Source organism: Diospyros lotus, chromosome 12 (genome assembly GCF_014633365.1).
Source record: "Diospyros lotus cultivar Yz01 chromosome 12, ASM1463336v1, whole genome shotgun sequence".
Taxonomy (NCBI): Eukaryota; Viridiplantae; Streptophyta; class Magnoliopsida; order Ericales; family Ebenaceae; genus Diospyros; species Diospyros lotus.
In genome coordinates this window covers 21,751,421-21,767,421 of record NC_068349.1, presented here as the reverse complement: position 1 = coordinate 21,767,421, position 16,001 = coordinate 21,751,421, and the positions used below count along the sequence as shown (strand labels likewise).

General features: G+C 45.8%; 1 protein-coding gene across 1 annotated transcript; it reads left to right on the top strand.

Moving 5' to 3' along the window:
• Nucleotides 1-1,146: 1,146 nt before the first annotated feature.
• Nucleotides 1,147-1,717, top strand: LOC127787560 (uncharacterized). Its single transcript, XM_052315621.1, has 2 exons — nucleotides 1,147-1,620; nucleotides 1,706-1,717. The coding sequence occupies exons 1-2, from the start codon at nucleotides 1,147-1,149 to the stop codon at nucleotides 1,715-1,717; spliced, it is 486 nt and encodes a 161-aa protein (XP_052171581.1).
• Nucleotides 1,718-16,001: the final 14,284 nt, after the last annotated feature.

Here is a 16,001-nt window from a genome sequence, read left to right as displayed (position 1 = left end):
GGACAGGGGTCAGTCAGAACATACTTGTACCCCTCAGCTGTGAGTACTATGTTCAACTTCCTCTTCCAGTCAACATAATTACCCCCATCCAGCTTAGAATCCTTGAGGATCATAGCAAGGGGACTGAAAGAACCTCCACCAGACATTCCTGTACAATTTATGGAAAAATAAGACGTTTAGACAAGGCACATATAAAACAAATATTTTTTGCACATAAGCTCATATTATGTCTTGAAAATAGATTTCCCTTAAACTATTATCAATAATATGTCATTTGGCTCTTAGAAGAACTAACAGAGCTCCGATAGGGAGGTTGATAATTCTCTAAGTTAAGTGTATAACCACCACAAACTAAACTTCCTGAATAGGAAATGATCTAGAGAATAGTTCCGTCGATAGGGCGGCCACTATCTCACATTCCCTACGGATAATCTTGCATTATTACCTCCAACGATAGGCCGACCGATAACAACACATATCCTAGGTTTTAGTTATACCTTTACCATTAGATCTAGATCCTTATGGAATACCCATCCTATAGGGGGTCATGCTCAGAATGACACGAGGGCATCCACGATCTCTAATTAAAGGTGTGGAGGAAGCCATGGGGTCGTTGGAACCCCTCTCCCACTTAATCTTTTAAAATAAGGGTTTTGATCTTTTAAAATAAGGGTTCCAATGACCCCATGGCTTCCTCCACACCTTTAATTAGAGATCGTGGATGCCCTCGTGTCATTCTGAGCATGACCCCCTATAGGATGGGTATTCCATAAGGATCTAGATCTAATGGTAAAGGTATAACTAAAACCTAGGATATGTGTTGTTATCGGCCGGCCTATCGTTGGAGGTAATAATGCAAGATTATCCGTAGGGAATGTGAGATAGTGGCCGCCCTATCGACGAAACTATTCTCTAGATCATTTCCTATTCAGGAAGTTTAGTTTGTGGTGGTTATACACTTAACTTAGAGAATTATCAACCTCCCTATCGGAGCTCTGTTAGTTCTTCTAAGAGCCAAATGACATATTATTGATAATAGTTTAAGGGAAATCTATTTTCAAGACATAATATGAGCTTATGTGCAAAAAATATTTGTTTTATATGTGCCTTGTCTAAACGTCTTATTTTTCCATAAATTGAATAGGAATGTCTGGTGGAGGTTCTTTCAGTCCCCTTGCTATGATCCTCAAGGATTCTAAGCTGGATGGGGGTAATTATGTTGACTGGAAGAGGAAGTTGAACATAGTACTCACAGCTGAGGGGTACAAGTATGTTCTGACTGACCCCTGTCCTGTAATTGGGAGAAACTCCACTGACGAGGAGCGCCAGGCAGAGGCGGAATGGAAGAATGCCGACGAGATGGCACGATGCTACATGTTGGCTTCCATGTTCGATGTGCTTCAATCGAAGCATGAGCATACGCCCACTGCTTATGATATTGATCTGTCATTGCGCACCATGTTCGCTGATAAGAGCCGGCCCGCAAGGCAGGAAGCTCTTAAGGCGATCATGACTACCAGGATGGCTGAGGGGGCATCAGTTCGAGAGCACATGCTCAAGATGATTGCTTACTTCGAGGAAGCTGAGGTCTTGGGAGCGACGATAGATGCTGAGAGTCAGGTAGACATGGTCTTGGAGACTTTGCCAGATTCATACTCGCAGTTTAAATTGAACTATAACATGAATAAATTAGAGATGAATCTAGTGGAGCTTATGAAAGAGCTCCAGGCGGCAGAGAAGATCATGAAGCCTACCTCAAAGGCTCTAGCTATTCATTCTGCATCTTCTCCTAGAGTTGGCCCTAAAGCCAAGAACTTCAAGAAGAAGAAGGGTCAGAACAAAGCAGGGGGCAAGCCCAAACCGCCCGGAGCTAGTCAGGCCGATGCCAAGCCCAAAGGCAAGTGCTTCAAATGTGGGCAGAAAGGACACTGGAAAAAGGATTGTCCTGCCCTCAAGGTGAAAGCACCAGGTATTGCTCTTTACTTAGAATCCATCAGTTTGGTAGGATCTTCATCCTCTTGGATAGTTGATTCAGGATCCACTGATCATGTCTGTAACTCTTTGCAGGGGTTCAGAAAGACAAGGACTCTACTTGAAGGAGAGCATGGAATGCTGGTAGCTAGTGGAGCTCGAGTATGGGCTGAAGCAGTGGGAGTTTTGCATTTGTTTTTTGATTCTAATAGGATTTTAATTTTGAAAGATGTTTTATACGTTCCTGCTTTGAGACAGAATTTAATTTCAGTTTCTAAATTGATTTCTTATGGTTATTCTGTTTCGTTCCATTCTGGTGTCACTATCAGTAGAAATGGACAGGTTATTTGTTCAGGCAACGTATTTGGGAATCTTTATTATATTAATCCTATTAAAAGTCAAATAAACAACTCTGAGACTGAACCAGTTAATAAGAAGAGAACATTATCATCTAATGACTCTTATCTATGGCACTTAAGATTAGGGCACATCAATCCTAATCGGATTCAGAGGCTAATCCATGATGGGCCCTTGGGCTCATTGAGATTGGAAGAATGGCCTCAGTGTGAATCATGCCTAATGGGCAAAATGACCAAAAGGCCATTTACTCAGAAGGCAGGTAGAGCCAAAGACATATTAGAGTTAGTTCATAGTGATGTTTGTGGTCCAATGACTACACCTGCTAGAGGAGGTTACGAGTACTTCATCACATTTACGGATGACCACACTCGTTTTGGTTATATTTATCTGATGAGGCGCAAGTCTGATTCTTTTGATAAATTCAAAGAGTTTAAGGCCGAAGTGGAGCGTCAAACAGGTAAATTGATCAAAATTTTGAGGTCAGACCGTGGTGGAGAGTACCTTCTTGGAGAGTTTAAGGACTACTTAGTACATCACGGTATAGTTTCTCAATTGACTGCGCCTGGGACCCCCCAGCAGAACGGAGTCAGTGAGAGAAGGAACAGGACTCTAATGGAGATGGTCAGAAGCATGATGAGCCATGCATCTCTTCCTATTTCCTTTTGGGGATATGCCTTAGAAACGGCGGCATACATTCTGAACTTGGTACCTTCCAAGTCTGTACCTAGGACACCCTATGAGATGTGGACGGGACGAAAGCCCAGTCTAAACCATCTCAAGATATGGGGTTGTCCAGCTTATGTATTGACTAAGGGGAGTAAGTTGGAACCAAGGTCAGAATTATGCTACTTCATAGGATATCCAAAAGGCACTCGTGGTGGATATTTCTATTATCCTAAGGAGCAGAAAGTACTAATTAGTACTCATGCTAGATATTCCAACAGTTCCACTCCTTACTCATACCTTGCCTTTTTGGCAGTCTGATCACTAGTACTCCGCCCTTGGTCTTCTTTTCGAGTGTCACCATCACCTCTCTTCTTGTTTTGGTTGGAGCCGTCTCCTCCTTTTTTCTGATCGCTTGGTTTTTTCAAGCCAAAAGCTTCCTCCCATCAGAACTCCTTTGCAGCTCGCTCATAGAATTCGCCTAGGTCTCTTACAGGGGACTTGTAGATGCTTTCTTAAAGCTTCCCATCCTTTCTAAGTCCGGGAAAGATTGCAGTCAAGATACTCTCGTCCGAGGGGCTTTCCACATTATTCACCTTGCGCCTAAACCTCTTTATATAATCTTTCAAAGATTTGTCGGATTGTTGGAACATCGTAGCAAGGTGACATGTCAGGGCGAGCTGCCTTCAGAGCAACCTGTACTGGTCAATAAATTTATCTAGCACTCCTCCCAACTGTAGATACTGTGAGGATGAAGCCTTTTTAACCATGTCCAAGGTATGTCTCCCAAGGTTGTAGGGAAAGCTCGGCATTTTGCTAATGGGTTGGAAGTCTGCATGTCCATTTGAACATTGAAAGCATCTAGGTGGTCATATAAGTCGTTATCCCCATTATACTGAGGGATACTGGGGACCTTGAATTTGCGGGGGAGAGGCTCCATCTCGATTTTCCTGGAGAATGGGGTCATCTTTTCATGGCCTTCCCTTCAGTTATATGCCCCATGTCTTTCCTCCAGCTGTTGGATCCTCAGCAGTAGTTCCCCTACTACGGGGTCCTGATTTGCAGATCGCCCCATGAGAGGTTGCTTTTCCTACGTGGGGTCTTGCTCTGGGGAATGACGATCCCGTGGAAGAAGTCGCCTCCTCAGTTCACGATCAGGGGAGTTGCAAGTAGGGTTGACTCCGACTGAGCTATCCCCCTAGAGTGGATCTCCACGTCGTTAACTTCCTTCATAAGCGTTTTCACGGCGATCTCTGCAAGGACTCACACCTGCCCTTCGTTTAGTGGGATGCACCTCTGGTTCATCATCATGGCGTCGCCGTTCTTCTGTCCTTCAAGAGTGCAAGTTTGAGGAATGGACTTATCCAGCTCACTGCAAGTCTCTTCTGGCTTCTCTTTCATCTAGATAAAGCCTCTTTCTTGGAAGTTAAGGGGTTCCCACAGGCAGCATGACCTCCGCCTGCATCTGTGTTGTCTGGACCTACGTTTGGGCCAGCGCCCTAACCGTGTCAGCGAGATGCATGACGGTATTATTCAATGCTTCTTGAGGCTGTTGTCAGGCATGTGTCGCCTCTATCCTAGAGGTAGGGGCTACAGGCGGGCAGGGACACCATTTGGGGACGCCAGGGATGGATCCAGCCAGATGAGGCATAAAAGCGGATGCAACCGTGCCCCCAACTCGTGGAATTTCTAGCAACTGGTTAGCATGATTTGTAGGTTGGTTGGTCATCACTTTGGAACCTCTTGTATTTCTCGTTTTCAACATTGATATTAACCAGAGTGGGCCCTTCTTCTAGCACCAAAATGTTGACATTCGAAATTGGAGGGAAAAAATGGAGGTTATATGGTTTGATTTGTTGATCCACCAGCCGGTCCTTACAAAAATACTCTGATGCTCAAGTAATTAAGTGAGTTCGAAAATGCAGAGTATCAGCAAGTTGGCAAAAAAAGCATATCATGGCTCTGAGGAGAGCTAGCCGATATATAGGAGGATGAGATGTCCTCCTGCATGTGTTGTACGTCTGCAGGTGATGGGACATAATATCCGACATCGGCGGAGGCGCCCATGCAGTGGCAAGGTGCAGATGGGACCCTCATTAATGTGGATGGGATCCATCATTAATGAGGATGAGATCTAAGGTGGGCGTGCAAAAATCCAGAAGTGGTAGTACTGATGTTGTTGCTAGGGGCCAGGATGGGACCGACATGGGCCGATCAAATGGGACGAGAGGATGGGGCCAGGTTGGCCCAACTAGGACGACTCCTAGCCCATTTAACATTCTCTGGAATTTGACCTTCTTGTTATGAGAGCTGATCGGTTAGGTTAGCAAGCTGTAAGAGTCACTAGAAGCTCGCTCGAAGAGTAGTTGGGAGTTCGCTTGTAAAAAGCCCACTTAGTCCCGCAATCTAAGCTCGGGCTCTAGCAATGTGCGAGCTAGTTTAGATGAACTCAGTTCGGGGTCTATTGGGCTTTAGATGATTGGGCCGGCCTGTTGGGTTGAGCCCAGCCCATAAGGGGTAGAGTGGGAAATACCCATAACAGTTACAATGTGATCACTCATCAAATTTTTCAACAAGCCCCTCATTGAATTGAATAATATGGCGATGATGTGACACTAATATGTTAAAAAAATAATAATGATATGTTGATTGTGTAATAAATTTCAATCAAAACATGTCATGTGTCATAACCTAAAACCCATTCTCCTTTCCTCTCTCCCTTTCTCCTCTTTCTCTCTAACTTGGGCCCTCACTGTTGGAGCCGTCGTCGGAAGACTCAATGCAATGGCCGCCACCTCTATCAACCTGTTCTCCTTCCCCCTCTCTCCTCATTCTCGTTTATGCCTGTACCCTCACCGTTGCAACCTTCGCTGTTGTAACCACCGCTGGTAACCTCGACACAGTCGTTGTCACTTCCATCTACCATTCCTCCTTCCCCTCTCTTTCCCCTTCTCTTCGTTCTCACCCGCCCCTGTGCCCGTACCGTTGCTGCAATCATTTGCCTCCGTTACCTCTGACTTCTTCACCACCTGATTCTTCGCCGTCACCTTCGCCTCCAATCACCTGTTGTTTCACCACTGCCACCTCCGACTAGTTCACATTTGGTCTCCCATGCTACAAACAAATAGGTACATTTTTTGGATCTGTTAATTTTTTGTTTAGGATTAATTGTTATTTTTTGTTATGTAAAATATTATTGTTGGTATCAATTTGTGGTTTTATTTAATCAAACCCAAAAGCTAGGGTTTATTAGGGGTGTTCAAAAAAATCGGTGGACAGCGAAAATCGCCTGCACCGAACTGGATTGCACCGAACCACGTGATTTTTTTAAAGAGGCGATTCGGTGTGGTTTGAAAAACCTTCAAACCGCGATTTCTGCGGTTTGAAGGTTGGCGGTTTGGTTTGAAACCGAACTGCCTAATTATATTTTAATTATATTAAAAATATATATATATAATATAAAATATAAAATGAAAAATGGAAACGCGACCACGAGGAGGGGTGTTTAACCCACTAACCCTAAATCCCCAAATAACTTCTCTCTCCCCCTCTTTGTCTGTTGGCGTCGGCGACGCACCCCCCGTTGCACCAGGTCTCTCACTGATAGAGCCATGCCCCCACCGGCCGCCGCTGCCACGCACCTGGCTCTGACTCACCCACTGCGCCCAGACACCTACCGAGGCAAGAGCGCTGAAGCTTACGATGAACCGACCCATCCCCCTGCCAGCTGTCGTTGCCACGCAAATGGACTTAACCCACCCGTCGCACCCAGACACCAATTGAAGCGAGAGCGATGAAGCTTACGACGAACTGACCCATCCCCCCGCCAGTTGTTGTTGCCACGCACATGGACCTAACCCACCTGTTGCACCCAAACACTGATCGAAGCGAGAGCGACAAAGCTTGTGATGAATCGACCCCCACCGCCCGCCTCACCAAACCGGCTCATGATGCCATTTCAATCAAGGTATTGCAATATCCGAACTAAAATAAGATGGGTTCGAAGATTTTATTATTCAGAGTAAATCTTAGTCGATGAGTGTGTGTGGAAGCTTGGTGATGGTGAACTAGATTGAGAGTTGTTGCATTTCCAACAAACTGCAGAAACTAAACCACATGCGGTGCAGTTCGGTGCATTTTCTCCTCACCAAGTCAGACCAGTCGGTTTGCTTATAGGTGCAAATCGCATGTGTGGTTCGGTGAATTTTCTGGCCCAAAATCAGGCAGACCGAATTGTGTATACCCCTAGGGTTTATATTGAAACAAATTGCGAATCAAAATAGGGTCTAGAAGAAAGCGGATACTGCAACATTAGGCATGGATTTGGTACGTAGAGATTCAGATAGAGTGGAACCAAAATATGGTAAGCTTAAATTTTTGTTTCCTTCTTCATGGTTTGAAGCTATTTTATATACATGAAATTGTTTGTTGAGTGGTTGGTGTAATACACATGATAAATGAGGGAAGGTAGTAAGTAGAAAGTGTATAAAGTGATTAAATATGCTATTCAATCAAACTAATGACATTGTTAGTTTTATAATTTGAGTGAAATTTGACATATTTGATTATTTTATATCGTAGATACATACTGAGAGTACTTCAAAATTATCATGCATCATGGTGGAAAGCATTGCACCATGGGGTTTTGAGGGAGTCGGGGAAGTTGATTATTTTGACTTTTATTGTGCTGATAAACTATCAATATTAGAAATTGAAAGAATGGTTAAGGATAATGGTATCAATGGGGAAGTAGAAACTTTTTGGCAAATGCCAAACAACATATATAGTGAGGGTTTGTGTAAATTAGTCATTTAAGTAAATGCAAATATCCTATAAATCCTTTAAATAAATCCTTTTTATATAAATACATCATTCTCCTCCTTTCCATTTCTCATATAATATCCCACAAACATACCTTACATAGTCGTGGGTCCCATTTTCATCAAAGTAAAATCCTTGACTTTTCCACCATTTTACCTTGTGTGCCAAACCGACTTACAATATCACATATAATCCTTTAAAAATAATGGCTCAAACGAAGCAAATATTTTATTCCCACAATTAACACCGGAATCCACTAACGGGTTGTTACATTGATGGTTCCAGATTACTCTTTCAAAATAACAATTTGAAATTAGGAAGGATAACTACTCAGACATAAGGTATGACGACTGGATATTGTAGTGTTTCTTAATCTCGCAACCATGATAGAGTGATGCCCCAAAATTTATTCTTCTGAAATGGCCTCTCAGTACTCTTTAAGTCACAATAGAAATCCAAGCAATTAAAGGCTCCTAAATGCATGAGGTCAATGTTGAGTTTTATGTTATGAATATTTTAATGATGACTGCTGTTGTTGCCAAAATACAACAATCTATTTTTAATTGAGGAGAGACGCAAGAGTCTTGGGAGTCGTGCCTTCACTGACGAGAATCTTGACGAGTAACTGGATCTGGTAGAGGTCCAGATCTAGTGATCTTACAGAGTTGAGGGTCTGATAGATTTGATGGTCTGGTGGATCTGGTAGATCTGGTGGGCTGATGATCAGGTGGCCCAAGATGAACGAGTGACCTGAGGATGACGAGTGGCCTCGGATGAACGAGTGACCTGAGGATGACGAGTGGCCTCGGATGACGAGTGGCCTGAGGGTGACGAGTGGCCGTGACCGAGTGACCTGAGGATGACGAGTGGCCTCGGATGAACGAGTGACCTGAGGATGACGAGTGGCCTTGGATGACGAGTGACCTGAGGGTGACGAGTGGCCGTGACCGAGTGACCTGAGGGCGACGAGTGGCCGTGACCGAGTGACCTGAGGGCGACGAGTGCCCTTGATGACCGAGTGGCCTACAAAACGAGAGCACCGTTAGGACGCGAGTGGGGGTCCTCGCGGAAACCCTTCGATGCTTAAGTCAGAATCTCGAGAGAAAATGAGAAAAGTATACTTTGATTACTTAAAATTGCGTACCTCGGAGTGAATGTGGGGTCTCATATTTATAGTGGAGGAGAGAGAGAGAGGCTTCGCGATTTTCTTGATGGAAATCTCGCGGCCCATTACGGAAATTTCGTAATGCTGATCGTCTGGCGAGAGAGGGGGGATTCGGCTGGATTGACAATCCCGAAGGGTCACTCGGTCATGCCGGGTGACTTCCACTCGGTTAGGCCGAGTTTGGGGAGGAATCACTCGGTATGACCGAGTGACCCTCTCCACTCGGTCATACCGAGTGGGCCCCCACTCGGTTGGGCCGAGTGAGGGGGAAACCACTCGGCAACCGAGTGGGCTCCCACTCGGCCTGGCCGAGCGGGTCTTCCTTGGCCATTGACTTTGATTTATCTCTTATTGGGGCCCACACTTGATCATAGATCCATTTCGCCCTCCCGGGTACATTAATTGCTCCCTGCTTTTTTAGCCGAGGAGTCGGGTAAAAGAGCATACGATCCTGGGAAATATTGGCGTCGCTTTTGCCGCATTTGCTTATCTCTCAGGAGATCATTTTTGCGCATTTGCTCTTCATTTTCTGTATTTTCTCCACAGTTTTCGACTTTTTTGCCTTTTGAGCTCCTATAAATAGGGCTTTCGCTCTTCATTTAATTCTCTCAAGGATCAGCCGAGGTGCTCCAAAACTCAAATTCTCTCAAGTCTCGGCGCATTTTCTGGGTCACGTCTTCATTTTTAGCATTTGGGGGAGCTCCCACTGGGCCACTCGGTTATGACCGAGTGGTCATGACGTGTGACTAGTGCCACTCGGTTATGACTGAGTGGCCATGATTTTGGCTAAGGCCACTCGGTCATGACCGAGTGGTCCTGGTGCCCTTAAACGGCTTAAAATGCTTATCTCGGCCTTCGGTTGCTCCTTCTTTGCCTTGTACTGATTTTCTTTGTGTTTATGTGCAGGTACTTTGCTCGTTGTGATCGTCCGCTTTTCCTAACGTAACAAGGTAACGGCGTTGAACCTTTTAACATGTCGAGGAGAAGACTGGCATCACCTCCCGGCCCCGCGCACATTCCTACCACTTCGAGCTCCCGGCTTCGATACGGGGCCTTTGAGCAAGTTTATGATGCCACGCCTTCTGGATTTATGGTGAGGTACCCTCACCTCGATGAGCCGGACCCCTCTCGGGTAGACGAGGGCTCCCTTGGTCTTCACTTTGCTTCATTTGAGGTGGGACTCCGCTTTCCTCTTCCGCCCTTTTCCATGGCGTGGTTGCGTCACTACAAGATCGTTCCCGCTCAACTTCATCCTAATGGTTGGGCTTAGATGGTCGGCTTCTCTATACTTTGTCGTTTGAGGGACGTCGTCCCTTCCTTGAAACTCTTCAGTTGTTTCTATCGATTGCGAAAAGCCAACAAGGATCGTGCCCTTTACACTCTCCAGAAGGTGTCGGGTTTAAAGCTGTTCATCGCTCTTCTAAACAAGATTAATCGATTTGAGGAACGGTGGGTAGTGATAGAACCTCCACCTAATTGGGATGCTCCTTTATACTGGAACCATCAAGACGCCAGCCAAGGGTTTCCTCCCTGCAAGGAAGTTCGGGGCGTGTATCGTCATCTAGTAGAAATGTTAACGACGCAGGGCCCCGTCGAGTTGAGGAGCCTCCTGACTTTGGAAAATTTCAGAATCGCGAGTTGGGGGGTCATGATACCAACTGTTCCTCCTCACTCTTCCACGCTATCCAACGAAGAAATAGAAGGAGTCGAGGAGGAAGAGATGGAAATGCCTAGATCATCTTCCCTTCCTCCTTTTAATCCTCAGGAGGAAAACACTCCTGGGGGTAGAATATCTTTCGCCATTATCTTTCTTTTTTCCATTGTCGCATTATTTCTCCATGCAAAATGTTTTGTATTGATTTTTGCAGAAATGGCTGGATTGGGTAGACTGATGGAGTTGCGTAGACGCCACCGCGAGGAGGAGGCACGTGCTGCGACAGCGGCCAGGGTTTCTACTCATGGAGCTGAGGGATCTACAAGCTCCCGCCCTCCTCGGTCGCGTATACCTGCCGGCGTTTCTCCCACTGGGGTGGAAAGGCGGCGGCGTCCGAGAAGCGACCACTCTAGTGCTGAAGCTCCTACTCATACGGAAAGTCCATCAATTCCTCTTTCTCATGAAGAGGCTGCAGACATCCCCTCTCCTGCTCCCAATTCTCAAGGGGGGCGAAGCTCGTCTTCTCGGTTTGTTGGTGACATGGCACGGGTGAAAGAAGAATGTCGGCATCCTGTAGTTCCAAATAGGAAGGATCGTCGCCGTCTTGAAGGCGAGAAAGCATTGAGGCCCCCTCCTATACTTCCCATTCCAGGCAATGTGAGACATACCATGATTCTTGGAGACGGCACGAAACTTAGTGGTTGGGACTTTGAAGTTTCCCCAGGGGTATTAGAGACAGACTCGATTACTAAACCAGGGATTGGTGCTCACCTCATTTATTCCACCATTCTCCCTCAAGAGGAACGATGATTTATTAGTGGTAATTATGCCCAGACTAGAGACGAGGCAGAGCAGCTCCTGGTGCATGGTATCCAAGGAATCGTTGCTTCCAACGCTAGGGACAGGGCCTATCGTGAACAAGTAGAGACCCAAATGTCAGACTGGAGGAAACGCTAATCTTCCTGGAATGAGGATCATCAAGAGTTAAAGGGTCATGCTCGTCGGGTGGAGCTCGGGAAGAAGAATGCAGAGGCAGAGATTGGGCGCATGCAGGATCGACTGTCCGAGGCTTCTGTTGGTACCTCGGGTCTTCACGGGGAAATTACAGACTTACGCTCTTAGCTAGAAGCTGAAGAGCACAAGAATGTTGGTTTGATGGCGCAACACAAGGCACTTTTGTAGGAACATTCTCTACGCCTGTCAGAATTGAAGATAAGTCGAAAAGATGCTCGGGCTATTCGGGCTGAAGCAGTGAAAGAATATCGTCTCTCAACCGACTGTCAAGATAGGAAGGGAAAGTATGCTTCTGGCTTCCTGAAATATGGATTTTATCTGGCCCATGCACATTTAGAATCTCAGCGTCTGGGAGAGACTTTTCCTGAACTTTTTCTTACTCGCGAAGTTGAGGAGTCTCATCAAGTAGATTGGCGTCAATATGAGCCGAATGAGCCTACGAGTCCTTCTTCTTATCTGGACTCTTATTTAGTGGATGATTTGGAAAATTTGACTGGCCCTTGGAATCCGTTTCCTTTCAATCATGGGGAAGAAGGCATGATGGTCGATCCCGGAGCCGTTGGAGAAGATCCTGGCGCGGCCGATGAAGATATCCCTCACACGGTCAAGGTTGAGGAAGGGGAATTCCCGACGGGGCCTCCTGAGATTCCTGTTGTGTCGTTGGGATCTTCTAAGCGTTCCTCTCGCAAGTCCCGCTCCCACGAGTAGACCCTTATTGTAGTTTTCTTTCCGCTATTGCCGAGCCCATGTGCTCCTCTCATTGTAGTTTGCTTGTTTTATCAATGAACGTTTTTTCTTTGTTCTACCCAATGCGCTTTGCTCTTTATTGCTTGATTTATTCTTTTATTGCTGTCTTTAGTGATATAAGACCAAGACTTTTCTTTGGCTATTGAATCGTGCATGATGTGGCGAGCTTGAGCGTATTTTTTCTCGTTACCGGGCTGTGAGCAAGGCCACGGGTTCGATCTTAGTTTTACCTCGTTGTCGGGCCATAAGCGGGACAACGGGCTCGATCTCAGTTTTACCTCGTTGCCGGGCCATAGGCGGGACAACGGGCTCGATCGTAGTTTACCTCGTTGCCGAGCCATAGGCGAGACAACGGGCTCAATCGTAGCTTACCTCGTTGCCGAGCCGTAGGCAGGACAACGGGCTCGATCGTAGCTTACCTCGTTGCCGGTGAAGGATCATAAAAGAGGAAATATAGCATGCAACGGAAGCGGTTTAAAATCAAAACCGTTCCTCGTATTGATTAGAATCTAAGAGACTTACTTTTGCGGCGGATTACCGGACGGAATGGAGCGATAGGAGGAGGATGAGCGGGAGCTTCTTCGCGTGGCGGAGACGACGGTTGTCCTGCAATCCTTCGGCTCCTTCACATCAGAACTTGAAGGCACTCTTTCCGATCTTCCGAAGTATGACTCGAACTCGTGGCCTCTCTTTCCGGTGAAGAAGAGTAAAAAACGACCTTGGATGAAAAACAACCAAATGAGAGAAAATATATAGGGAGAACCCTAGGGTTAAAACCCTAGTGGGCCAAACCCTAATGGGCCAAGTCCATTTAATTAATTTTCTAATTGGGTTAGCCCAATTAATTAATTAAAACTAATGAACTATTATTTTATTCTAGCCCAATTAATTATGGACCATTCTGAATAAAATAATTCTCTCTCAATGTAATTCATCCAACAAGCCAAATGTATTAAATAATACATGAGTTATATCGAGCTACCCCGGGGACCAAAAGACAAATTATTCACGGCTACTAAAATGACCAAAATATCCTTGCTACCTAGTAGCTATATTTTGTCATTCTAAGTGTTCCAACTATCACCATATGGTAACACTGACCCCACGAATAATTTTGCATATGCCATGTCTTTGACCTACTAGTGTAATGACGAAAATACCCCTCTGCGTAACACCCATCATTTAGAAAGGAATAATGTACTAACACCTCTCTAAATGATTTCTACCATCCTTAGATCACTAGTCCAATAATCCGTGACTACTCGAATGTACTTGCTTATCACTGGGAGCTACCCAGAAGCACACACTCTTAAGTCACGTTCCCAGGGCCCTGGATTATTTGATTATTCTTGGACAATCACAAGGGGGTGAATCACAGAAACTATCTTGTATTAGTCTGTCTTAGCTAATTAGAAACCATACTCCCAACTCAAAAGGTTATTGATCTTTGATAGACCTCACCTACAGTGAATCTAAGAATATAGCTCTAGGTTCACTAGACCACCAACTAATACTCAAGTATTAGAGTACTCGTCCACGTAGTAGCAGTGATAGACTAGCTCCATGATAATTAGTACTTTGTCATTAGCTTCTATCACAGGTCCACTCTACGCATTCCGAATGCGCTTGTACAATTAGAGTAAACGGACTGTTTACTGGCTAAGGCAAGCCATCCTCCATTAGGATCTATTGCACAATGATCTTATCATGATGGAATGCCCAGTTCTATCAAAAGATCAAGAGTAATATTTTCTTGCTTATTAAGTACCCATGATTCATGCCTAACTATGAAGAACGACCCATCACACGAATCACTTACTTAATAGCATGGACACTTTTCCAACAATTAAATGCAAATAATATATGTGCCATAAACTGAATAAAAGAAACATCATTACCATAAATTAAACAAAACGTGTCTTTAGGGCATACATTTCCAACAGCCGGGCCGTAGGCGGGACAACGGGCTCGATCGTAGCTTACCTCGTTGCCGGGCCGTAGGCGGGACAACGAGCTCGATTGTAGTTTACCTCGTTGTCGGGCCGTAGGCGGGACAACGGGCTCGATCGTAGTTTACCTCGTTGCCGGGCCATAGGCGGGACAACGGGCTCGATCTTAGTTTACCTCGTTGCCGGGTCGTAGGCAGGACAACGGGCTCGATCCTAGTTTACCTCGTTGCCGAGCCGTAGGCGGGACAACGGGCTCGATCGTAGTTTACCTCGTTGCCGGGCTATAGGCAGGACAACGGGCTCGATCGCAGTTTTACCTCGTTGCCGGGCCGTAGGCGGGACAACGGGCTCGATCGCAGTTTACCTCGTTGTCGGGCCGTAGGCGGGACAACGGGCTAGATCGTAGTTTACCTCGTTGCCGGGCCGTAGGCGGGATAATGGGCTCGATCTTAGTTTACCTCGTTGCGGGGCCGTAGGCGGGACAACGGGCTCGATCGTAGTTTTACCTTGTTGCCGGGCCATAGGCGGGACAACAGGCTCGATCATAGTTTACCTCGTTGCCGGGCCGTAGGCGGGACAACGAGCTCGATCGTAGTTTACCTCGTTGCCGAGCCATAGGCGGGACAACGGGCTCGATCTTAGTTTACCTCGTTGCCGAGCCGTAGGCGGGACAATGGGCTAGATCGTAGTTTACCTCGTGGCCGGGCCATAGGCGGGACAACGGGCTCAATCGGAGTTTACCTCGTTGCTGGGCCGTAGGCGAGACAACGGGCTCGATCTTTTCCTTTCCGAAAATAAAATGACAACCATGTGTACACAAGCATTTTTACGTTGTTCGGCCAAATGCGCCTATGTCCACGGTCCCATTTAGGAGTTATGTTATTACAGATGTTTTCTCAGATACATTGTTCGTATACAACTTTAGATAGTTCAAATTCCATGTTTTCCCCATAGTGTCTCCTGAAAGAGTCTGTAAAATGCAAGTGTTGGGGCTAATCAGTTTTAGAATGCGGTACGGCCCTTCCCAATTTGCTTGTAACTTTCCATCATCCCTTAGCGCGTTGGTTACAACAGATCTTCGAAGTACTAAATCTCCTTCTTTCATGGGTCTGTTCTTCACCCCAGAATTGAAATAACTGGCTACTCTTCTTTGATATGCAGCTATCTTCATGGCAGTGTTATCCCTCTACTCTTCAATCAGATCCAAATTTTCTCGCAACGCTTTAGAATTCCTTGCGCCGTCCTCTTCCTCATATGCCATCAGTCTTGGGGACTTAGCTGAAATTTCAATGGGAAATAAAGCCTCCGTTCCATATACTAGATTGAATGGAGTTTCTCCCGTAGCGACCCGACTAGTTGTTCGATAAGCCCACAAAATGGTGGGTAGCTCGTCGGCCCATGTGCCTCTGGCTCCTTCAAGTCGGGTTTTTAGGCCATGTAATATGGTTCGGTTACTGACCTCAGCTTGTCCATTAGCTTGAGGATACGCCATTGAAGCGAATCTTAATTGAATTCCTAGGTTGTCACAGAATTTTCTAAAGGAGTCACAGTCAAATTGCTTCCCATGATTTGTGACGATAATTCTTGGTATCCCAAACCGGCACACAATGTCTTTCCACACCATTGCCTCCACTTTTCGTGCCGTAATAGTAGCCAA

Coding starts and splice junctions, on each gene's coding strand:
- LOC127787560 (XM_052315621.1), top strand. CDS start 1,147: ATGTCTGGTGGAGGTTCTTTCAGTCCCCTTGCTATGATCCTCAAGGAT.